The 23,868-nt window shown below is 56.4% G+C and overlaps 2 protein-coding genes across 3 annotated transcripts in view; one reads left to right on the top strand and one right to left on the bottom strand.

Annotated features, from left to right (window-relative positions):
- ZBTB46 (zinc finger and BTB domain containing 46) overlaps positions 1-19,864 on the top strand; it is a 51,443-nt gene extending 31,579 nt beyond the window's left edge. For both annotated transcript variants that reach the window (XM_018057499.1, XM_018057498.1), the window contains exons 3-5: positions 1,595-1,879; positions 14,581-14,756; positions 16,686-19,864. In XM_018057499.1, coding sequence (XP_017912988.1) covers positions 1,595-1,879; positions 14,581-14,756; positions 16,686-17,057 — 833 coding nt within the window. In that variant the 3' untranslated portion in view covers positions 17,058-19,864. The remainder of the gene's footprint in view (positions 1-1,594; positions 1,880-14,580; positions 14,757-16,685) is intronic.
- SLC2A4RG (SLC2A4 regulator) lies at positions 20,060-23,622 on the bottom strand. Its single transcript, XM_018057500.1, has 7 exons — positions 23,370-23,622; positions 22,915-23,039; positions 21,875-21,984; positions 21,273-21,436; positions 21,101-21,201; positions 20,598-21,005; positions 20,060-20,509 (listed from the first exon to the last, which is right to left on the bottom strand). Exons 1-7 carry the CDS (start codon positions 23,478-23,480, stop codon positions 20,398-20,400), a joined length of 1,131 nt encoding a protein of 376 aa, XP_017912989.1. The 5' UTR covers positions 23,481-23,622; the 3' UTR covers positions 20,060-20,397.

A 23,868-nucleotide genomic window follows, 5' to 3' on the forward strand; every position in this document is an offset into this window, starting at 1 on the left:
GGTCCCTGGACGGTGGCTCCGAGCATCTGGATCCCTGGGCTAGACCCGTCCAGGTGGAGGTCCCCCGTGGTGCAACCTGGTGCCTGCTGCCCCCACTTCCCAAGTGCGTGAGGCCGTGTCCATATCAGGGGCATGATGCTCAAGATGGTCCAAGTCTCTGATTTCCACTTGGCCCCTGCTTCCCAGGTCTGAGGAGGGACCTGTCATTTCAGTGACCAGCTTGCGTGTCTGTCCCACGGCTTCACATTTGAGATGACCCAGTCTTCCTCCAGCGCCACATCCCAGGACAGTTCACGGGTGGGAAAAGCTGGCCCATCCCTCCTCCCCTACTTACCTCTGTCTCGGGAAGGAGCTTGCTTTCCTGTTTCTGATTTCTCGAGTAGCCACTTGTTCCTGGGGAGCCCTGGCTAGGCAGCAGCTCTCCCTAGGGTCCATCTGGCACTGGCCTGTCTTCGGGCACCTCCAGTCACCCCAAGATCCCCCCATCTCTGCCATCCCCTGGCAGCTCCCAGTCTCCTTCATTCTCCATGGGTTTGCCTCTCTGAGTATTTCACGTGAGCAGAATCAGAGGACAGTGTTTGTTTCACTTTCACTGAATGTAACCTGTTGAGATTCACCCAGTTTGTAACCTGTGCCAGAGAGTCATTCCTGTTTATGTTCAATCACGTTCCACTGCATGGATGGACCACGCCCTGTTTGTCCTTCACCTTTAGGCAGGCACTCGGGCTGCTCTGCCTCTGACCCTGACGGGTGCTGTCACTCTGAGCATGGACGTCCTTCTACCAATGGGAATGCTGGCCGTGAGGCCACTCCTTTTTGAGGACCTGAGCTTCTGCACTGAGGCTACATCACTTTATATTCTTACAGCAGCCTGGGGGGCTCCAGGACCCCGTGCCTCGAGGGCACTGGTAGGAATGAGGGGCCTCCAGGTGCCGAGCTGTGTTTCCCTGATGACAAATGACATTGAACACCCCCATTGGCCATTTATGCATTTTCTTTGGACAAGTATCTGTTCAAATATCTTTGAAACTGGGATGTCTGCCTTCTTACTGAGCTCTGAGGTTCCTGTGCAGAGTCTGGGTGGAATCTCATGTCAGGGCACAGTTTGCAGGGATTTGCACCTGATCTGTCCTCATGCTTTGCTGGCGGTGTCCTTGGAGGCCTCCGAAGGTTTGGTTTTGACAAAGTCCAGTTTAATCTGTTTCAGTGCTCACCTTGGTGTCACCACTGAGACTGTGGCCCAGTCTGAGGCTGGAGCTTTCCTCAGGGTTGTGTCCTTTGGGCTCTTTGATCCATTTTGACGGTCGCCCCTTCTCTGAGAGATGAAATTACACAAATACTCAGAGCACACCCCTTATCCTGGGTGGGCTCCCCCCTTCCCCACCGGCCGTGTTCTGGGTTGAACCCCATCCGAAGTCTTGGCTGTGACATCACCGCTGTCCTGAGACCTCATAGCAGGACGGGATCAGGCTTGATGACAAGCAGGTGGCGGCCGGGAAGCTCCTGGCTCCAGCTTCTCCTACGTTTGCCTGCTGGCTGTTCGGAAGGTCCTCGAGTCGCCTGCAAGGTCTCTAACGTGTGTTTTCCTCCCCAGACGCGGATTTGACCATCGCTGAAGCCAGCAGCTCGGACAGCCGAGGGGAGAGGCCAGAGTTCCTCCCGCATGTGGATGAGGGGCTCCTGGGAGGAGAGGGCAGCTATCTAGGCGCGCCCCTCACCCCCGAGAAGGACGACGCGTTGCATCAGGCTACCGCTGTGGCCAACCTGCGGGCGGCGCTCATGAGTAAGAACAGCCTGCTGGCCCTGAAGGCGGACGTGCTGGGGGAAGACAGCTCCCTGCTGCTGGAGTACCTGCCCAAGGGCGCCCATTCCCTGTCCCGTAAGTGCCGCGGCGCCCAGAGTCGGCGGGAGTGACAAGCCTCAGTCCATGATGCGGTGCTGAGGGTGCTGTGCGAACGTGCGTGTCGCGATGGGTCGTGGGGCCAGCGATGGGGGGCTGTCGGGGGCACTGGGAGGGAAGCAGCCGTGTGCTTATCCGAATGTTTCATACTTGAAGTCGAGGCGTGCGTGCGTGCTTGCTAAGTTGCTTCAGTCGTGTCCGACTCTTTGTGACCCCGTGGACCGTAGCCCGCCAGGCTCCTCTGTCCATGGGATTCTCCAGGCAAGGATACCGGAGTGAGTTGCCATGTCAGGGATTGAACCCGCGTCTATGTCTCCTGAATTGGCAAGCGGGTTCTTTACCACTTGCGCCGCCTGGGAAGCCCTGAAATCAGGCATCTAACCCTAAAGCCTGATCAGCTGACAAGTGCACCGCTGTGCCTGGCCTCGGACCGGGCCAGGGCGGCCTCCGGACTGCCGAACTCGGGCTCCCTCTGCTGGCCACGCCCCGCCGGCGCCGCCTCGTTCTGCCTGGGGCGCGGCCCCATGCAGATCTGCCCCCGCCTCAGATGTGGAAAGGATTTGGGTGTTGTGCTTACACCTTAAATGTCTCCTGCCGAATTCCAGTTGCTCGGAAGCAAATGACGGAGTGACCCAAGAAGCCCATAAGGTACAGCGGTGCTGGCTGAGCCCCCGAGGGGGAGGCCAACCTGGGCAGGAGCTGCTCCCACTAGGCTCAGGTGCTCTAAACATCCCCTGTCCTGGGTGCGCAGGGGACCGTGACTATGTCTCCAGCCACCCTGGCAGGTTGGTGTCCGTGAGAAAGAGCCAGGTGTGGCCCTGTTTCCCTTTTCAGGGCAAGACGACACACCCCAGAAAGGGCAGTGCTGAGTGCAGAGGGTGTGGGGAAAGGGCCGGTCCAGGGTCCTACAGTCCAAGTATATGTGGCTGGCGGGGCCATGCATGGTCCCTGAGCACCACTGAAGGAAGCAAAGGAAAAGCTGCTGTTGGTTTTGGGCATCTGTGAAGAGTGTCTTTAATTTTCACTCTAATTTTAAAAACAATATCTTCACAACTTTGCTTTCACGGGCACTAAAATATCGTGAGTGTCTGTGATGGAAATTGCTTGTGGCTAATAAAGACCGACGTGGAGGGCAGCGTGCCCGTTCTCATTGCTTCTCCTGCCAGAGTCCGAGGAAGGTTGCCGCTGGGGCTGTCGAAGAACCTGGCTGTGAAGTCAGACCCAGGGCTGAATCCCCCAAGGCTGATGAACACACTTTTGAAAACATGTTTAGGTCTCACTTCTTTGCATCTGAGAAATGGAAATAGTGTTGCTTATATACAGCTGTTGTGAATATAAAACATGGACACATAAACCAAGTCAGTCTGACAAACGCTCCCCAATATCAGTCTGTTTCCCCACTCAGATCAAACCCTGAATGTGTTGGCAAAAGCCAGTAGCTGAGGAAGTGGTCCCAGGGCGTCTGCAGCATCTGGGATTTAGAGTTGGCAAGTCCACAGGGCTGAAGGGACAGCTGGCAGCTTTGTGGGTGTCGTGGCAGGAGCAGCTTGGGGTAGGGTGTGGGGAGGTGGGGGCATCCCCTGCAGGGAAGAACGGTTGTTCTGGCTTTTTTGGGGTTCTCCTAGTTGGTGCGTGAACCTTGTGTGTCAGAGGCCCCAGGAGGTGGGGGCAGCCCCTCTGTGCTGAACCATGTAGTCACAGGAAGGATGGGCCTATCCCCTGTCCAGATGGGAAGTCCCTCCAGGGTGCCACCCAGCACAGGCCTGAGCCCCTGGAGACCACCACCCTGGGCAGCATGGGATGGCGTGTGCACTGTGGACCTAAAAACACACTGGAAGGGAAGCATGGCTTCACATTGGGCACCACTGATAGCAATGTAGAGACACACAGAGGCCACCACGCTTCTTCCAGGGAGGCCCAGAAGGAAGGTAGGGCCCTGTGTCACAGTGCTGGGAGTCCCTCATTCCTGGTCTGGTATGAGGGAGCTGTAGGGTCTCTTTTCCGCCTCTAACCTGCAGGCTCCTCAAGGTACTTGTTAACGAGATTTTTCTGGGCCTAAGCCTTCTGTGATGTTGGGAGATTTGTTGGGCTGACATCCCAGCAGCCGTAGCTCATGGCTGGAGCAGCCGGGGGAGGGCACGTCTTCATCATGGTGTCTGATGAGGGTGGCTCCATAGTGTGCGGTGTGCTGAGTGGGACTCCTGGGCCAGTCTCCAGAGGGAAGCCCTGTGGTCAGTGTGGCCTGCTGGGCACGCAGTGTTGCAGAAGGAAGGGGTGGTATCGGTACATGTTTAAATAAGAGAACCATCAGATCTGCAGGTGGTGCCTAGCAGTGACTGAAGGTCCTTTCTGGACAGTTCTGGAGCCTCCAAGAAAGCCGAGTTCAGTTGTTCTCCCAGATCTGATCAAATCTAGCTTGGCAGTTAAGCTCCACAGATGGTTTCGTTGGTGATTCTCCACTGGTTAACTAGTTTCTCCGCGAAAGGACTTGTGTACTTTTCGTTTTGCTTCAGTTTAAATTGATTTTTTTTCCCTTTTATTACATTTGCAGTAGGAGGCTGACATCCCATTGGTTAAAAGTCTCTGTTCACTGAATAGGAACCATGGCAAGCACCTCTGTGGTGCCAAACGTGCTGTTTCCCAAGCCGTATTTGTGGGTGTGTGTTGATCCGGGAGGGACTTTGAAAAATGCCATGAGAACACAAGTAACCTTTATTTCTCTGGAACGAACTGGAGATGAAGCAGCTGCTCTGGTCACTGGAGGCCGAGGCCCGAGGGCGATGCGTCCCCAACCTCCTAGAAACCCCGACGTCCTATGTATGTCGCCATCGTGGCTCCTGGGAATGCACGAGGATCTATCTCCTTACAGCAGTGGCGGTGCTGTCCTGTCTCTATGGAAGGATGTGCTCCTACAGGAGAGAAAGCAGACCTGGGTTGGCAGCAGGCGGGGTCTGCCCTGGATGGGGCCGCTAGCCACAGGCGCCCCGCCCACATTTCTCCGTGCACTGCCCCCAGTGTCTGTCAGGGAAGCAGCTGGGTTTTGTTCTGACTGTGGTTTAAAGAATATTTCCTTCTGGTGTTTACATGAATTAAGGACCTTCACTTGAGTCTGGCTTAATATGGGACCTTAAACACTCTCCTATGTATGAAAGGACATTTGACTTAGATATTACCACCCTTACAGGTAAATAGCTAGGTTGACACACCTAGAAGGACTTTCTAGACGAGCCTCCCTCCAGGCACGGTTGGGCATGTGCTGTATCCTTGCTGTGGGTTCTGACTTTCTGGATAGAATACCCCGTCGTAGCCAGACCACCCCCCAGGCAAGGCACGTGCGGAGAGCCAGATGCTTGGGAGTGGTGAGCAGATAGAAACCTCGTCCAGCGAGACCCAGGCCTCATGACATGGCAGCGTGCGGCTCACTGCAAGATGGCCAAGGACAACGCTCCCCGAACTCTCCACGGCCCACCAGCTGGTGTCCGTTCACGTGGGTGAGACTCGTTTCCTGTGTCCCCAGGACCTGGCACCAGCCCAAGTCACCTCCCTCCGGCCCCTTCGCCCTCCTGCACTCAGAGCCCCGGATGCCCGCTCTGGTGACCGGCCAGACGGAGCCCAGGGAGCCGGCCGCCTCCCCAGCCCAGGTAAGACGCGAGGGCTGCCGGCCAGATGCCTGTCCACTGGGCACATCCCCATGGGCCCAGTGCCCAGAACCCACATGCTCAGCATGTCCTGGGTGAGCCTGTGTGGTCGTGGCTGCTTTCCATCCACCCTCTGCCCCGCAATCCCCTCGGCCCCGTGTCACTCAGGGTGATGCAGATGTCGTCTTTGCAGTAATAGTTGCAACATCCGTGACATTGTATCAGCTTTGATATTTAAATTACAATGCTTCTAAGGGGTAATTCTCCCCAGTGTACAGACTCCTACAGCAGTGGGTTAAAAGCCCTGAGCGGTGCTGGTCGGTCTCAAGCGGGTTTTGCTGCGGTGCTGGCTGCTGTGTGTTTGTTACCATGCATCTGAGACCCACTTCCTATGTCTCAGGTAGTTATTTAAAGATAGGTCTGTTAGGTTCCATTATTTCCCTGAAGAAAAAATCTTCAAGGAGGGAGAGTTTGAGCACATGTTTTGTAATTTGAAATAAATCAAATGCTGTTTCCGTGTGTTTGAAACCAGGATGTTTCAGTGGGAGGAGCTGGTGTGTGCTGATGTGGATTTTTCGCATGTCCGCTCAGGCTTCCTTTCTGGAAGTGTGACGGTCATCCTGTGGTGGCTGGTTGGGGACCCAGTGAGCAGGTACCTGCCTCTGTGCCACTGTCTCCCCAAGTTGGCCACGTCCTCGTGGCCCATAACTCATCTGTCTCTCCTAGGTCAACATCCCCGGACCTAGAGGCCTGGGCTGAGGGACTGGCCCCTCCGGAGGTGACTCCAGCTGGGGCCTGAGGTTTCCACGGGCTCTACCGGCCTGGCCAGGGTGACCAGGGTGTCCTTTTGGCTCATTGTATGGCCAGGAGCACTTTCACGACCTGGGTGGACTTGCCTAGGGCTCCACCCTGAAGTCAGATAAGGAGCCCCAAGAGATGGACACCTATGGACGATGGGTTTTGAGGCTGCCAGACTGGAACAGGCATTTGGTACATGAGGGTGGACCTGGGTATGGGCCTCTCTGATGCAGGCAGCCTGGCATTGGGTCCAGGTCGCCAGCGGTGATGGCAGAGCCACACATAGACACACATTCACACACACAAACACACACATCCTGGGGAGCCATCAGGGCAGGTGGGACCTGAAGGCTGCAGTCCTTGAGGGACAGAAAAATCTGTAGAAAAGAATCCAGTGAATCTGCTGGTACTGAAAATACAAAGTATAAGGTTGAGGATGCACTGAGTAGTGTAGAGCAGTCTGGGTACCACCTGAGACAGGGCACAGGGACTGGAAGATAGTGATGGAGAGGATCCAGCTGAAACTTGGGGAAAAAGCCTGGGGAAAAGCAAAGACACACTGAGGAACAGTGAGAATGCCCAGTGCATGTGCACTGGGGTCCAGAGGAGAGAAACTAGAGTGGAGCAGTGTCAGGAGAGACAACAACAGAGAATGTTCTCAAACTGATGGAAGACATCCTTCCACAGATTCAGGAAGCTCCGTGAACCAAAGCAGAATGGCACCAAAATAAAACAACCACCAAACACCCAAACTGGGCACACTGCTGTCAAACTATTGAAAACCAAAGACAAAAATAGAAACCTTGGAAGCAACCCGGGAAAAGAGACATTAAGAGGAACAACATCAAGATGGATGTCTGACTTTGCAACAGAAACAGTGCCACTAGTCTCTAGGGCGCTGCAGAAACTCCAAGACCAGAATCCTATAGCCAGCAGATGTACCCCTCACAGACCAGGGCCACATGAAGACAACGTCTGCCAGAGAAATAGAAAGGAGGGGCTGCACTGTCACCCAACAGGAAAGACTGGAAAACAGCCTCGGTAGAAAGACTGTGAGCATCTAAAGCAAAGTTCATGGCGCTTTATGGGGTTTTTGACTCAAGTAGCAGAGTAACACGTGGCACAAACAGGTCAAAGGGTGGGAGGGTGGGCAACTGTGGGCACTGAATGAGTCTCGCCTTCTCTACGAAGTCACAACAAACAGTGACAAAAATCATCGTGTACAGCTCAAAGACTTATGGAGAGAAAAGTGGAATGGTACTTGATTAATTTCAAAAAAAGGCAAGCAGGGAAGGCTAAAGGAACAAAAAGCATAAAAGGACAAATAGAACATACGTAGCAAGATGCAGAGAGCACCCAGATATACCAATAGTCCTGTTATTACCAAGATATTGAACACTATGGGAAAAAGAAAGGATTATCAGCCTGCTTTTCAAAGAAAATCTGTTGTTTGTAGAAAACATGTGTTATAGATAAGAACACAGAAAGGTTTAAAGCAAAGAATTTAAAGAAGGCTAAGCACCGAAGAATTGATGCTTTCAAATTGTGATGCTGGATGAGACTCCTGAGGGTCCCTTGGACTGCAAGGAGATCAAACCAGTCAATCCTAAAGGAAATTAGTCTGAATATTCATTGGAAGAACTGATACTGAAGCTGAAGCTCCAATACGTAGGCCATCTGATGTGAAGAGCCGATTCATTGGAAAAGACCCTGATGCTGGAAAAGACTGAGGGCAGGAGGAGAAGAGGGAGACAGGATGAGATGGTTGAATGGCATCACCAACTCAATGGACATGAGTTTGAGCAAACTCCAGGAGACAGAGAGGACAGAGGAGCCTGGCTTGCTGCAGTCCCTGGCATCGCAAAGAGTTGAATACAACTGAGTGACTGAACGACAACAAAAAGATAAAAAAGAGAAACCAAGGAAACACCAGCCTAAAAAGGCTCATCGGTATCAGACAAAGTGAAATGCAGAAGGGTGTTGCTCCAGAGGCTGCTACACAGGACAAGAGAGTCAGTTCAGAGTGAAATGCGAATACTGGATGCACAGGTTGGGGTTTTAGATCTATGGAGTGAAAGCTGACAGCATTGAAAGAAGGAAGAAAGAAGTCCACAGTTAGAATTAGGGATTTTTAACAGATTTCCTCGGTAATTGATAGATCAGCAGACAGAATATCAGCAAGGATGGAGAAGATTTGAACACAATTTTCAAATATTAATCTGGAATAAACCCACTGAGTCACAAGATGCTGCTCTTTTCCTGTTTGTTGGACTCAGCTTGCTATTTTGTTCAGGAGTTTTGTATTTTTGTTCAGAGAAGTATTGGCTTGTAACAACATGGTCAACCAAGTCATACATCACACCAAACAAGTGCATAAACTTTCCAAGTGCACAGGAAACATTTACAAATAGACCAAGCAGGAATGTAACGGAGATCTAAGCAAATGTTAAACGGTGAACTCATACAGAGTGTGTGCTCTAATCTCAGTGAAGTTAAATTTTAAAAATCAGCAACAGAAAGATATTAGAGTAAGTCACAATGGAAATTACAAAATATTTTGAACTGAATGATAATGAAAATATGACACTTTGAAACTTGTAGGTTACATCTAAAGTCCTATTTAAGGGAAATTTATAGCTCTTGCACTTATTATAAAAGAAAGTAAGTTTAATTTGAGAAGTCAAGAAGGGAGAAAAGAATAGCAAATTAAACCCACAGAAAGCAGGGGGAGTGAAACAGAGAGCAGATGTCAATGAAATAAAAAGCAGATGGACAACAGAAAAATGAACAAAGCCAAACACCGATACGTTGAAAGATTAGTAAAACAAACTCCTTTCACAGTGATCAGTAAGAAGAGAGGAGAGGAAAGCTGATTGTCAATAATAGGTATAAAAAATCATTACTAAGATACTATAGATGTTAGAATGATAATAAGGGAACATCATGAACAATTTTGTGCTAATACATTTGACAAGTTGGAGGAAATGGGCAAATTTTCTGAAGAAAAAAAAAAAAAACAAAACAGTATATCAAACGGAGCATTTTAGGATACCCCAGGGCTGTCGGTGGTGGAGGGAGCAGGCTTAGACTGGCTGCTCTGAACCGAGTCGGCAATGCTGGGACACAGGGCCAGCTCTGGAGGGGCTGGAGGGGAACATGGAGGGGACCATGACCCAGAGGTGAGAGCTGGTAGAAGAGAACGGGGTGGCTCTGGGGTGGTTGGTATGAAAGCTGTGCTCACGGGCAGGTTATTTACCTTCTCTTGAAATCCCTCCCTCACGAGGAGGGCAGCCCCGGCCAAGTCACAGGGCCCCAGATGCTGCAGAATACAGAAACTGGGGGAGGGATTAACACAGACAGTGGAGATCAGAAGAGGAGAGAGCAGATGTCCAGCCTGGCAGCAGCCAAGAGGGCTAGGCAAGGAGGCCGTGGACGAGGGTCTGAGCAGACTGTGATGGTGAAGCTGAGGTGGGTGGAGTTCTCAATATGTGGTGCTGGGCACTTCCCTGGTGGTCCAGTGGTTAAGACTCTGCACTTCCAATGCAGGGGGGCGCGAGTTCGATATCTGAAATGGTTCTGGAATGTTCCCTGGTCAGTGAGTTAACCGCAAGTCTGATTCTCTGCAGAGCTGGATGGAGACCTGGCTTCCTCTAACACTGCTTCACTGAGAGGTAGTCTTGTAGATACTTTCTGTAAAACTGTAGCCCCGTGTTATTGAACTTCATACTTTAGATAATCTGGTGCCAAGTTCTGACCTCGCTTCCTCATTTTCAAGCTTGGCATTCGTCTTGTCCACTTAATTCCAGGCAAAAGGGCTCTGTTTTCAGGGCGGATTGGTAGAAAGAGTGTCTGTTTCTATTTGATGCTATCTGTGTTTTTTCATTTATTTCAATTACTTTTTCACTGTTTGCATTTTTAAGACTTTATTGGTATTTATGAGAATCGAACTCCATGATGTATAAAGGTGTTCTAAGATATATAGACTGTAAACCACAAGTTATGGAAGTGTTAGCGTCTTTCCCATACAAAGTTATTTTAATTACAGCAGTCAATGAAAATTTTTATCAGCACTGTTCATGAAAGTAGTGGGTTGCATGGTGCCCCCAACAAAGACACATGCATGTCCTAATTCCTGGGATCTGTGAATGTGACCCTATTTGGGAAAAGGTCTTCCAGACCTAATTAAGGATCTTAAGATAAGCTCTCCGTGGAATATCCAGTTGGTCCTAAATCCAGTGACCAGTGTCTTTATAAGAGACAGATGAGACAGATACAGAGGAGCTGCTACAAGAAGATGGAGGCAGAGAAGGGAGGGAGGTGCTGCAAGCCCAGGGAACTCCTGGAGCCCCAGAAGCTGGAAGAGGTAGGAAGGACCCTCCCCTGAAGCCTTGGGAAGGAGTGCAGCCCAGCGATACATTGACCTCAGGTGTCTGTCTTCCAAGATAGAGACAACAGGTGTCTGATGCTTTAAGATGCCCAAATTGTTGACATTTATATTATCAGGAAACTAATAGGTTTGGAGAAGGCAATGGCAACCCACTCCAGTACTCTTGCCTGGAAAATCCCATGGATGGAGGAGCCTGGTGGGCTGCAGTCGATGGGGTCGCTAAGAGTCAGACACGACTGAAGCGTATTAGCGGCAATAGGTTAAGAAAACACAAAATGCATCATCGTGGGTAGGTTCAGTGTGCCTGGGGATGGGGGTCACACTTGCGTTTGTGCAACTAAATTGTTTTTCTAGGGGAAAAATACAGCGCTTGTGTACAGAGATAAGTATTTTTTCTAACATGTAGGTCTGGATTGTTAAATGCAAGCCAGAATAAATAACTGAAGTTTTAATTTTTATGTTTATAGAAGCAGAATAGAAAGTCTAAAATAACTCAGAAAGGTTATTTGAAATAAACCAACCTAAAAGCTGTCTCCTCACACTCCTTTTCCATCTCAGAGCAGGTAGCACACTTGCTGTGTTCCGTGCGTTGTGAAAACTGGGTTGGTGCTGGGGGAATAGCCCGGAGGCCCGTGTGGGTGGCTGTGTTGCTACTGCCTCATCGAGGGGCAGATTAGGCTGGGCCTGGTGCTCAGATGGGAAAAGAGACATGGAGTGGGAGGTTTTCCTCCTTGGGAGCTGCCAGGTGTGGCCTGTCCAGATGTGCCAAGCTGGGTGCCCTCCCCTCTGTCCTGTCTTGGACCCTCACCTGGACCCACCTGTCCAATGGCCCTCCGTGAGGGGCTGGAGCCCTGCTCAAGAAGGGCTGCTTCCTCAAGGGTCCAAGAACTGCCGAATGCTCTGGTTGTGCCTGCGTCTGAGACCCAGGCCTACAGCTTTGCAGGGAGCAGTACTGCTAACAATGGTAACCATGGTCTGTGTCCCACTTACAGAGAGTAGCCTTGGCCCTGTGAGCCAGTATAGACCATGGCCTTGGCCCCTGGTGCACGCAGGGCCTGACAGCCGGCGCAGCCGCTTCTTAGGATTTCTCTCCAGGGGCAAAGGTTCTCTAGTAGGCATCTTATTGAGGCACTGTTTGCAAGGGTAAAAAAAATAGAAACAACTTCCATGTTTGTTGAATAAATAGTGATGTAGCCACACACTTAAGAACCTATAGTTAAGAATCATACCCTGAAAATGTAGTTCACAGATATTATTGTGGCCTCCTGTGTGAAGGGACAGTGAATGGTGACTGTTCACGCCTCTCACTGCCTGGTCTCACCCACTTCCCTCCTGGTGCCGTCCCACCCACCCTGGCTCCCAGCCAGACGCATGTCGGAAGTTTCTAGATGTGAGAAAATGCCTTACTTCTTAGCATGGGCTTGGATGCTGAGAGAGGCCTGGTGGCCATGCCCAGGTTTGGTGGGGACGTGGAGCCCCTCTACGTGTACAGATATGGGCAGGCGGCAGGCCCAGGGGTGGCATGGATTCTGAGCTGTGATGACGTTCACACAGCCCATCTTGGGGCTGTGATGGCCTCCCCTGGTGAAGCTGTCGGCCTGTGCGTGGACAGGGGTCATCCTGGGGAGTGTGTCCCTGGTGTCTGACTCCATGGGGTGCGGGAGATGACAGAGGGAGAGTGCGGGTCCATGAGGTCAGCCAGGCTCCCGGCAGGCCCTGTGGACAGTCTCACCGACCATGTTCTGGGAAATAAAGGGATCTGGCCGCTTGATTATTTAGATGCCCTTTAAGATGTCTCAGGAGAAAACCTATGGCTTGATTTTTGTTCTTGTTCAGTTGCTCAGTCGTGTCCGACTCTTTGCAACCCCATGGACTGCAGCACACCAGGCTTCCCTGTCCTTCACCATCTCCCGGAGCTTGTTCAAACTCACGTCCATTGAATCGGCAATGCCATCCAACCATCTCATTCTCTGTTGTCCTCTTCTCCTCCTGCCTTCAACCTTTCCCTGCTACTGCTGCTAAGTCGCTTTAGTCGTGTCCGCCTCTGTGCTACCCCATAGATGGCAGCCTACCAGGCTCCCCTGTCCCTGGGATTCTCCAGGCAAGAACACTGGAGTGGGTTGCCATTTCCTTCTCCAATGCATGAAAGTGAAAGTGAAGGCGCTCAGTCGTGTCGACTCTGTGCGACCCCATAGACGGCAGCCCACCAGGCTCCCCCGTGCATGGGATTTTCCAGGCAAGAGTACTGGAGTGGGGTGCCATTGCCTTCTCCAACCTTTCCCAGCATCAGGGTCTTTTCCAGTGAGTTGGCTCTTCACATCAGGTGGCCAAGGTATTGGAGCTTCAGCTTCAGCATCAGTCCTTCTAATGAGTATTCAGGATTGATTTCCTTAACGATTGACTGGTTTGGTCTCCTTGCTGTCCAAGGAACTCTCAAGAGTCTTCTCCAACACTACAGTTTGAAAGCATCAGTTCTCTGTGCTCGGCCTTCTTTATGGTCCATCTCTCACATCCATACATGACTACTTGAAAAACCATAGCTTTGACTATACAGACCTTTGTCAGCAAAGTAACAGTTTGTTTAAGAAGCAAAATAAAATGTCCTGCTCCCTGTTGCTTGGTGTGTTTCAGGGCCAGAGGTGCAAAGTGAATACCCACTTCCCTATGCTCATGGAGACATAGGCATGTCCAGGGCCTCTGGACTCAGTGTTGCCATACTGCACTATCCCCTAGGCGTCATTTCTGTGGCGATTCACCTGGGGCTGGGGCCTGAGAAGCAGAATGGATGGGTGGCTTGGGGCAGCCCTCATGGAGATGGCAGCAAGGGCTCTGATCCGTGTGATGTGCTAGGTGGCCTGGGGTTGGGGAAACTGGGCTGGACAGAGCCGTCCGGTCACATGTCCAGCAGCCTGGCCGGCTCTCTTGGGCGAGAGAGGCCAGCTTCAGTCACGGTAGTTTCCCCAGCTTCTCCTCGCCCTGCTAGCTGTGTCATGCTGTGGCCACTGGTTTCTTGTCTGCTTCCCTCTGGTGCCTCCAGGGGCAGCCATGACCATGACTGGGCCCTGCTGGGTGCAGGTATTTGGCAGGGTCTGACAAGGGGTCCTGCTGCTGCTGGTATTCATTCCACCTGCCTGCCTTTGGCCTGATGGTCAGGACCCTCGGTCTGTCCCTGGGTGCTGGTGCTGGGGTGCAGTGGGCGAGTGTTGTGGGTGGCCTGAGGGCCAGGGGACTGATTCCAGACACCTGAGACTGATGTCCATCCTGGGCTCCCCTCCTGGGAGGAAGTGCCACCAAGCACTTGGGAGGGCCTCCCAGCAACCCTGGTGAGCTCTCGTGACTGACCCAGGAGCCATGGGTCTGGGTACATGGTGCCCCTTGGCTCAGGGAGGTGACTGTGATGTCTGTGACTGCCCAGCACAGGGGGTGTCACTCAGGATGAGCTGCCCTAGTGCCCAGTAGGCCTCACACAGCGGGACTATCCCCCACGAGCTGCCCAGAATGTGGCCCCAGCCTGGGGCCCACAGTGTCACTCCCTGAAGCGTGGGGAGGGGCAGTGGGGCCGGCTGCTCGCTGTGTGTTGGGGGCTGGAGGCCTCTCACTAGGCTGCGTCCACCAGGCAGCACCCATATACCCTGTTGCGGCCATGTGGAGGTGTGGACCGTGTGGAAATGAACCTGTTGATGCCGCGCGTGTGGACTCGTGTGTTTCAGGGCTGATGTAGGAGGTACTGGCTGATCTGAGAAGCGCACTTTCTCAGAGCATGGGCACAGCCCCCTCTGGCCCGGGCCCAGGCCTGGCGGGCGGGCTGGGCGGGGCTTGGGGCTGACCGGCAGCCGTCTGTCTTGTCTGTCTTGCAGTGAACGAGTTCACGGTCATCAGGAAGAAGTTCCGCTGCCCCTACTGCAGCTTCTCGGCCATGCACCAGTGCATCCTCAAGCGGCACATGCGCTCACACACTGGCGAGCGGCCCTACCCCTGCGAGATCTGCGGGAAGAAGTTCACTAGGCGGGAGCATATGAAGCGGCACACGCTGGTGAGCGGCGCTGGGGGCGGGGCCACGCCAGGGAGGCATGGGGTCATCACGGGGTCAGTGTGGGGTCAGCAGGGGTCGGTCCAGGGCACGCTTTGTCCAGGCAGGATGGGGATGTGGGGTGTCAGAGTGCCAAGGGAAGCCCTGAAGTGGGGTCCACTCTGCGGTGGGAAAGACCAGGACAGCAGGGACCGCCACATCCCTCCTGACCGGCTCTGCCCCCAGCCCCAGATGCAGAAGGCAGATGGGCACATCACCCCGGCCCCACCCCTCAGGTTTCCCCTGAGACCGCCAGTGCTCTAGCCCGGCTTCTGCAGGCACCTCCTTCCCTGCCAGGACCCTGCCCCTGCCCGGGGCTCCTGCCACGCAGTCACTTCCTCCGTGCCCCTCCCACTCCCACCCTGCAGTCGCCATGTGACCCTATGGCCCCTAGAAGGTCTAGCGGTCTGGCTTGTAGCTCAGGAGCAGGTGCTGTGTGGATGTATTTGCTTGGCCAGGAAGTGATAGAGAAGGTCATGCTTGAAACCGCGAGGCAGAGTCACCAAAAAGCAGGCAAGGAACCCTTGGGTGTGTGAGAAAACAGGGAGGTCAGGCGGCTGGGGGCAGGGGGGAGGAGAGAACGTTGGGTAGTGTGAGTGAAGGCACCTCAGGGCTGCATGGGCTGGCCAGCAGAGCAAGCCCCCAGGAGGCATAAAGGGGCCACATCTCTGCGGTGAGGGGCCCTGGTGCATCCTGGCACAGGGCTGACCGTCCAGGGAGGCCAAGGTGAGATCTCAGGCATGACGAAGTAAGCCAAGTGAGGGAGTGAGTCCAAGCCCACTGCCATAGCACCCGCATCCTTCCTTGCCCATCCATGCATCCATTCAGACAAGTGCCTGGCCATCTGGTGCTGGTGGACAGGCTCCCACAACTCCCCAGGAGCTGCCCCCACTGCCCAACCCTGTTGTGACCAGACTGAAGTCTTAGCTCTCTGGTTGGGAGAGGGTTGCATAAGTCCTGGATTTAAAATGTAGCAAATGATAAGAAGCAGGAAGAGCCCCTGGACCTAATGATCTGAGGCTCTGTGCTGAAATCAGATTCTGTGAGGAGGCCCAGTTCCTCCTGACATCCATCTCAGGCCGCATCCGGCCTCCCGCCTGCCCAGGCTAGCTGGCAGCAGTCCTCGGTCCTTGTGGTTGAGGTTTAGTGTAAGGGCACAGCAGGGCAGATCTTCAAGGTGGTCTGGGGGACCCCTCAGCTGAGAAGTCCAGGGCACTCGGCCAGGCACATGGACTGGTCCCTCCATAGGCCTGTCGGTCGGAGAATTCAGAAAGGCTTCACTGTTCCCCTCGGAGCCCCCAGCCCTGCCTGCCCTGTGGGTCGGCACTCAGCCCAGCTCTGGGCTGTCCTGACGGCTTCCCAGAAGTCAGGTGGTCGAGTCACCCCTGGTCCCTGCTGTCCCGAGACTCCCATCAACCATACCCCCATGCCCCAGCCACCGGGGGCCACCAGAGTCCCATCTGTCCCCTTGTGGGGCAAAAGCTGGGGTGTGGCGGAGGTGACTCCTCTGCCATTTTTGTTGGAAGGTGTGGGGAGCAGATCTCCAGTGAGATCTGAGCCTGGGGCCAGTCCTGCTGGGGGACATGACCAGCCTGGTGCCCAGCACACCTCTGAATGGGAACAAGTTTTGGTGACACCTGCAACTCTGTATGTCCTGGCTTTGTGCCTCAACCCCTGGCCAGGGTTAGGGATGTGAGCAGCCTAGCGGATTGAGCCTCCACCCCCCACCCAGACCTCACCCTCTGGGCCCCCCAGTCATCCCGTCTCCCCCTGCACTGACTGCCAGCCCCCCACAACTGACCACCATCCCCCCTCACTGACCTCTGTCCTCCCACACTGATTGTCATCCCCCGGCACTGACTGGCCCCCACACTGACAGCCGTGCCCCCGCAGGTGCACAGCAAGGACAAGAAGTACGTGTGCAAGCTGTGCAGCCGTGTGTTCATGTCGGCCGCCAGCGTGGGCATCAAGCATGGCTCGCGGCGCCATGGCGTGTGTGCCGACTGCGCAGGTGGCAGCAGGGCCGGGTCCCTGGATGGTGGCGGTGCAGAGGGCTCCCCCGAGCTGTTCGCGGGTGACGGGCCATACCTGGAGGACCCTGAGGACCCACGCGGTGAGGGCGAGGAGGAGCTGGGCGAGGACGAGGATGACGTGGGCCTAGCCCCCGAGGACGCGCTGCTGGGGGAGAAGGAGGACGACGACTTGCCACAGGGGCCCCACAGCCCCACCGGGGGCGTGGACAAGGACTTTGCCTGGATTTCCTAGGCCAGGCGAGCAATGGGCTGCGGCCGCCCTCACCTGTGTGTGCCCCAGGTCCCTTCCCCTGCTGCCCCCAACCCCTTGTGGACAGCAACCTGGGGCTCTGAGGCGGCCGCCGCCCCAGCTAGCAGGGCTGGGGACACACACAGGGTGGAGGCGCAGAGTGGGTTTGAGCCTTGAGAGAGCCCGCAGCATCTCCCCCAGCTGGGGCACGTGGCAGGCCTCAGGGGAGCCCAGGAGGCCGGCGGCCAGGAAGGGGCAGCGCTGGCCAGGGCCTCCTCTGTGGCCCTGAGGCCCGGGTCTGGGGGCTGTTAGGAGAGTTCCATCGACCCCAGCCATCCAGGGCTGAGTACCCACCCCCCGCCCCGCCCCTTGTCAGCAGCAGAGGGACTGCTGGCGGCTTGAGGGCTGTGCCTGTGATGGCAGCCTGTGGGATCCAGGTTGGGCGTCCACAAAGGCCTGCGGCCCTCCCACCTCTGGGCTTTGGTGCTCAACACACAGCAGCTGCCGACCTCGGCCAGGGCGCCCAGGTGCTATCTCCCCACGGAGGCAGCGGGGTGGTCAGGCCCAGGTGCTCCCACTGCGGGCGCCTCCTCTTTCTCCGTGTGCACTTCTCTGAGGGCCGGGCTGGCCTGCCCCTCAGCCCCGCCGTCCTGCTGCGCCTAGGCCACTCCTGCTGACCCTCCCGGGCGGCTTGCCTTCCTTGCTGCTAACGCCGGAGGGTGTCCCTGACGCCCATGCTGCTCACGCCGCCCGCGGGGGCCACCCCACTCCCCAGGTGCTCTGGGCCCCAGTTCCGTGAGTCGCTAAGGGAACTGAGGCCGGCACGTGAAATGGTTTGTTCGGCATTATCTTCAGAGTTGTCTTTCCTTTGGCTTCTTCCCAAGCCTCACTGTCTTGTAAATGAACTCATCCACCCTTCTCTCTCTTTTCTGAGGGCCTGGGGTCCCACCTCGTGCCGTGAGGACGCTGCCCGCTGCCCGTCCTCATCAGGCTGCCGGTCCAGCGCCAGCCTGTCTTCCTTAAGGCTCATGACACATGCATTCTGTCCCCTGCACCTGCCTCTCTTGGGAGCCCCCGCGGGACGCCGAGTCAGGGCCCTGAGGTGCTGAGCTGGGGCTGGAGGAGAGCTGGACTGGGTTTTCTCTCTTCCCTTAGCCTGCATCGAATGGCTTCCCTGTGTTCCTGCCGGGTTCCCGCTCCTCTTTCTAGATGGAGAAAGGCAAATTCCACCAACCCCTCCCAGGTGGCTGCTGTAGGGGTGGCGGGGGCAGTCAGGGCTGGCTGCAGGCACCTGGATGGTGCTGTCTTTGAATCCCTGCCCAGGGGAGAAGTCACAGCTTCATGTTTTGCTTTGTTTTAAACACCATCAGCCATGTTTTTCTCAGAAGAGGACTGTGCTCCCATCCTCAGCTGTCGGCATCCATGAGGGAAGGGCTGGCCAGCGGGGGCAGGAGCCCAGGGTGAGGGGGCTCCAGGGCCCGCGCCCACTTCTGCCTTTCATAGTGGGGCCTGTCTGAGCCACTCAGCGGGGTTCCCCATTGTGTACCTTTCCCCCACTTTCTAACCCCTTTTATAAACAAGACTTACTTTCTTATCAGATGCATTTGGAAACCAGACCTTTGCTACCAAGCATCTCTGGGTTTTGTACAGGGCCACCTCTGCGCCACTCTCAGGGCCTGCCCACTCCCGCTCTGGACCACCCTGGCTGACCCCTCCAGGGCCCTCAGTGCCACAGGGGCGTCTTCTCCCTCAAAACGATACTTCACTGGGAAATTCACCTCCCGCCCCTAAGCCCCCGTGTTAATTCTCGTATGAACTGGATTTCAGAGATGGAGGCAAACATGAAGGGAAAGACATGTAATGATTTTTTTTTTAATCGTGGTCTTTTTTTCTTTTTCCAAAGCAATGTTTAAACTAATAAATATTTTTTTATGAAGTGGAAAGCGTGTAGATCACATCTCACATTTTTGTACCTTCCCATGTATGCGTCTGTGTTCGGCGTCTGCATCACCAACGTGGAAGGTGGGCCATCAGGCGGCTCGTTCTTTGGGGTAGGGGAGGGGAGGGGAACCAAGATTTTGTATCAAGCTCTGGATCCTGACGGGGTTGTATGTTTGGACTCTGGGTTTGGGAATAGTCACAACACTGCCAGGACTGGATAGGGACCTCGATTGAAAGGACACAGCTACTGCTTCCAACTTTGCACATCTTCCTTTTTAGAAAAGAGAACTCTTGAGAAAATGCAAAAACTGGAACTTTTTGCAATATTATATGAAAGATAATCTTATTTTCGCTCATTCTGTGACATGTGCAACTCTTACGAAAGCCATACTTAATGGTGTTTTTATTTTTAGATCCTATATTGTGTTTTGTACCCGGCCCTTTTTAGAACTTGTAGTGAGGGCGCTGTGTGTGTGCTTTTCTTAAATATTTATTTTTTCAACATGCTTTCAACCTGTCAACAAAAACAAAACAGACAAAAAAGGGCAGTGTTTGAAGATTGTTGATTTTTTTTCTGGGGATAATCTATATTATATCAACTTTATATTAACGACTATAAACCTGTGTTTGTATTGGAAATGTGTTTCACATTTGTGGGGGGTCTTTTGTAATCCGTCGGTGGAACATCAGGGCTGTTGCCTGTTTCCCTGGAGCCATCGATGCCAACAGCACCTCCTCCCTAGTGGTCTTGAGATTCCTTACCTGCTGGGTGTGCTCTGGGACCCCTGTGGGTCTCATCTCTGTGACGGGATTAGTTAGATATTCTTGCAAAGCGATCACTTTCAATAAATTGGGAAATTGCTGCTTGAGCCATCGCCTCGTGTGTGTTACAGACAGCATCCCCTCCTTCGGCCTTGCCCTGGGTAGAGGTAGCCAGAGGACGCCCCCCCGCCCCCACAGCCCTTTGTGGCCTGGCTACTGGCCTCCTCTCTGCCCATCTGCTACCCCTGCCTGTGGCAGGGTCCCAGTGCCATGTCCCTTCCCTCGCAGGAGACAGACGCAGCTTTTGGAAAAGTCCCGAGTCTTTAATTTTACTCCTCGCCTGGCTCAGCCCAGGCGTGAGAGACCTGAGCAAACACGGCAGACGCGCGCCTGGGCCCTCAGTCAGGTGAAGTGCGGGCGGGGCGCCCCTCCCTGACACCCCTCAAAGTGCATCGAGGACGCCCTGTGTGGCCCTATCACACTCCTGACGAGGCCATGGCTGACTGGGGGCCGAGGGGACAGCGGTGAGGTTTGGCTTTAGTGCAAAAGGCCAAAGGCTGGTTTCTTCAGAGGCACTTCTGAGTGGTGGGGACCTCCCCTCTTAAAAAGACCCTGCAGCTCGGAGAGGCCCTGGGCAGGCTCAGTCCAGGAAACGCTGGCAGGCCTTCTTCCAGCGGCAGGCCGTGCACCACAGGTCCCGGTGGTCCATGCCGTACACTTTCCGGCACTTCTTGGCATCACCCCGGGGCTTCCTGGGGGAACACACAGATACATGGGGTGCTATCGGGGCTGGGCCCCTCCCTGCCTGGCGCCCACCCTGGCCCCTCTACACACACGTACCTTGGGTTGGCACTGGGTTTGGCTGGCAGGGCTGGCACACAGGCCCTGACAGGGGTGGTCTGTGGTTCCAGGCGGACGGGTGCCAGGCAGCCCTGAGAGGAGGCACTGCTATGGCCTCGTGCTCCTTGGGAGCTGCCCGTGACCTGGTGGGCATGGTCACTGGGGCACACCTGGGAGGGGGATGTGGTGCTCAGCACTGGGGGTAGGGGCAGGGCAGGCAGGCGCAGAAGGCTGGGCAGGGCTAGGGGCTCCGGTGGCTCCAAGCGGGGAAAGGCGGGTGGCACCAAGGCCGTGGGGGACCCTGGGGTCAGGCCGGACAGCCCATCGGTCAGCGAGTCCATGCCACTATCCAGCTCTGTGTAGTAGAAGTCCTCCTCGCCATCACTCTGCTCCAGTTCAGCCTGCCTCCTGCAGGGTCGGGGAGCAACGGGGTATGGAGGTGGGGTTGAAGCAGAAGCCTGCCTGGCACCCCTGCCCCTCCCCCCTTCCAGCCCCCGCCGCACCCCAGGTGCACCAGGCGGATGTGTCTCTGCATCCCCGACGCGGAGCTCAGCACCTTCCCGCAGCGCTTCCACAGGCACTGGAACAGCCCCTGCAGCGAGCTCTGGGCAACAGGGGGCGGTCAGGCTGGGTGCCCCCCACGTCTACCCCACCCCAAGGGCCACACCGGCTCACCTTCCTCTTCCTCAGCGTGGACTCCCCGAACAGGAAGTGGGCTGCCTCAGGGGGCAGTGGCGGCGACGGTGTAGACGGAGAGGACTGATCGCTGGCAGGGTCCCAGCTCCCGCCACTGCCGGGTGGCTGCACCGGGGCCTCCCTCCAGGGCTCCAGGCACGGTTCTGTGGACACACATGGGCTCCCGTGTCAGGATTTTGGGGCCTGGGCTATGCTGCAGGTGCTGCTGCCTACAAGTCCCTGAATGCAGAGCCTATGCCTGTTCACCTGTCCCCAGGTGAGCTTGAGGACAAAGAACCTCTTGAGGCAGCAGTGGCAGGGAGAAGGTAGCCAATACCGCCTGGTGACAGGGCTTTCCAGCACAGAGAAGGAAACATGGAAGAGTCTGGGGTGGGGAGATGCCTGGCCTGCCAGGTGGAGGCAGACAGGTCCCAGGGCTGCAGGGAGGGGCAATGGGTGTCTTGATGTCCATTTCAGGACTCAGGAGATGCACCTGGAAGATGGTAGTCCAGCTGGAGTCTGCCTGCCCCACCAGGCTTGACAGCTCGTAGGATCCTGAGCCCCACAACCATCCCCAGCCCAAGACAGGTCTCTCAGCTCACCTGTGCTGAAGGTCACACCTGGGGCCCCCAGCAGGAGGGGGCTGGTGGACAGGCTTGTGAGGGCTGTGGCAGCCATGACTTCGTCCAGTCGAGCTTTTCCTGGGGGGGTTCTGGAGGAGATGGGGGTAGGGGGCGAGTGGGGCCCAAGAAGTACTCCAGGCCTGCCCCCTGGCCCAACACACGTGCAGGCCTAGGCACGTGTGTGCACCCGGCTCCCTCACTCCAGGAGCCGGCTGGGCAAGATGCCCAGCCCCACCCCCAGCTCGAGTTGCTAAGTTCCAAATCCCCAGGAACCACCAGGAACAGGCTTGGGCTGGGGTCTTTCTCCCAAAGCCTGAGTTCTCTGCAGCCTGGCCTTTGTTCTACTGTGGCTTCTTCAGACCCTGGTGCTGGACAGGGGTCTGAGGCCCCAGACCGGTGCTGCCAGGCCTGGTGAGGCCTGGCCAGGCCCAGCCCTCCCCCCAATCACACATTAACCAGGGTTGTGCAACAGCAGCTGTGGGCCTAGAGCCAGGCCTGGGAGGGCGGGAGCACCAGCAGCCAGCAGCAGCCAAGGGAGACTGGGCTGTAAGAACAAGCGGGTCCTGGGGCCCCAGGGGGCCAGGCCAGAGCAGGCCCTTGCCTCCACGGCCAGACCAGGCGATCAGGCATTGGGGAGGGCTTCTCTGCGGACAGGGATGGGGAGATGGTCATTTGGGCCCAGGATTCCTGGACAGTCAATTCCACGCTGTTCTCACTGTCTCTTCTGCACAGACAGGGACATACACCCCTCCACAGTCTGCGTTTTGAATCCCAGGGGTTTGGGAAGGGGGTGAAGAAAGCATGCTAATACATTGGTCATTTCTAATCAACTCCTCCAGGGCAGGGGAGCCAGGAGGTGGTGACAGAAACCCAGTTCAGGACGCTGACCTGCCCTCCATTGAGGCCCCCCTGCGGGGGTGAGGTCGAGAAGGCTCCTACCTGCGCCCATCCACTACCCCTGCACACAGGCGCACGTGTGCACACGGCCCTACTGGCCTGGCAATCGGGCCCTGTCTCACCTATGCGCTGGCACTGGGATGTGAGCTGACAGCGTCGGGGGCCCGGCCGCCCCCGCCCCTGGGGCTCCGAGGTCCGCGGCTCGCGGCTCCGGCTCCTGGGGCAGCGCGAACTCAACAGCAGGGCCCTGCGGACGCGGCCGGCTCAGAGCGGGGAGCGGCCAGGTCCCCACCCCCACCGCCACCGCCACCGCCACCGCCACCGCCACCGCCACCGCCACCGCCACCCAGATCCACTGGTGCCCGCCCCCAAACCGGCTGCGGCCGGTGTGGCCCCGCCCCGGCCCCGCCTCCGGCCGTCGCGGCGGGAAGCACTCCGGGCGCCAGCCCAGCCCCGCGGACCCACGGACACGCGCGGCGACGCGCCGCCCCCGCCCGCCCCACCCCGGGGCCCAAAGTTCGTGCAGCCCGACGCCATCTTCGCAGCGGGAACTTTGTCGGCGCCCCACGCCCGGTACCTGCGGCTGCGCGGGTACCGACACGGGCGCGGTCGCGGGGTCCCGGCCGGCGGTGCGGAGTGGGGGACGCCCGCAGCCCGAGCCAGACGCCGGAGGGCGCTCGGCCTCCATGGCCGGCCGGCCGGACACCGAGGCTGCAGCGGCTAGGGCGGACGCTCGGGACGCGGCCCCGGGCCGGGCCGGGCCGGGCTGGCCGGGGCGCCGACCCCCGCCCTGGATCGGCCGCCGCCCGCGCCGCGCCGCCCGGAGGCTGCCGACCGGCCCCGCCCCCTCCCCGCGGCCCAAGGTCCCGCCCCCACCCCGAGCCCATTGGCCCGCCCTGCAGTCACGCCCAGTCCCAGGCCGGGTGCTCCCGCGCTGGCCGCCTCCCGCGCCGGTCTAGGAGGGGTCCGGGCTAGCACCGCCCGCCCGCCGGGCTACCGCCCCCGCGTCCGTGCGCCCGGGTCCCAGGGCTGGCCGGCTTCCTCGAGGGGAGCCTCTGGTCGTCTCTTTGGCGGGC

This window comes from Capra hircus, chromosome 13 (assembly GCF_001704415.2).
Source record: "Capra hircus breed San Clemente chromosome 13, ASM170441v1, whole genome shotgun sequence".
Taxonomy (NCBI): Eukaryota; Metazoa; Chordata; class Mammalia; order Artiodactyla; family Bovidae; genus Capra; species Capra hircus.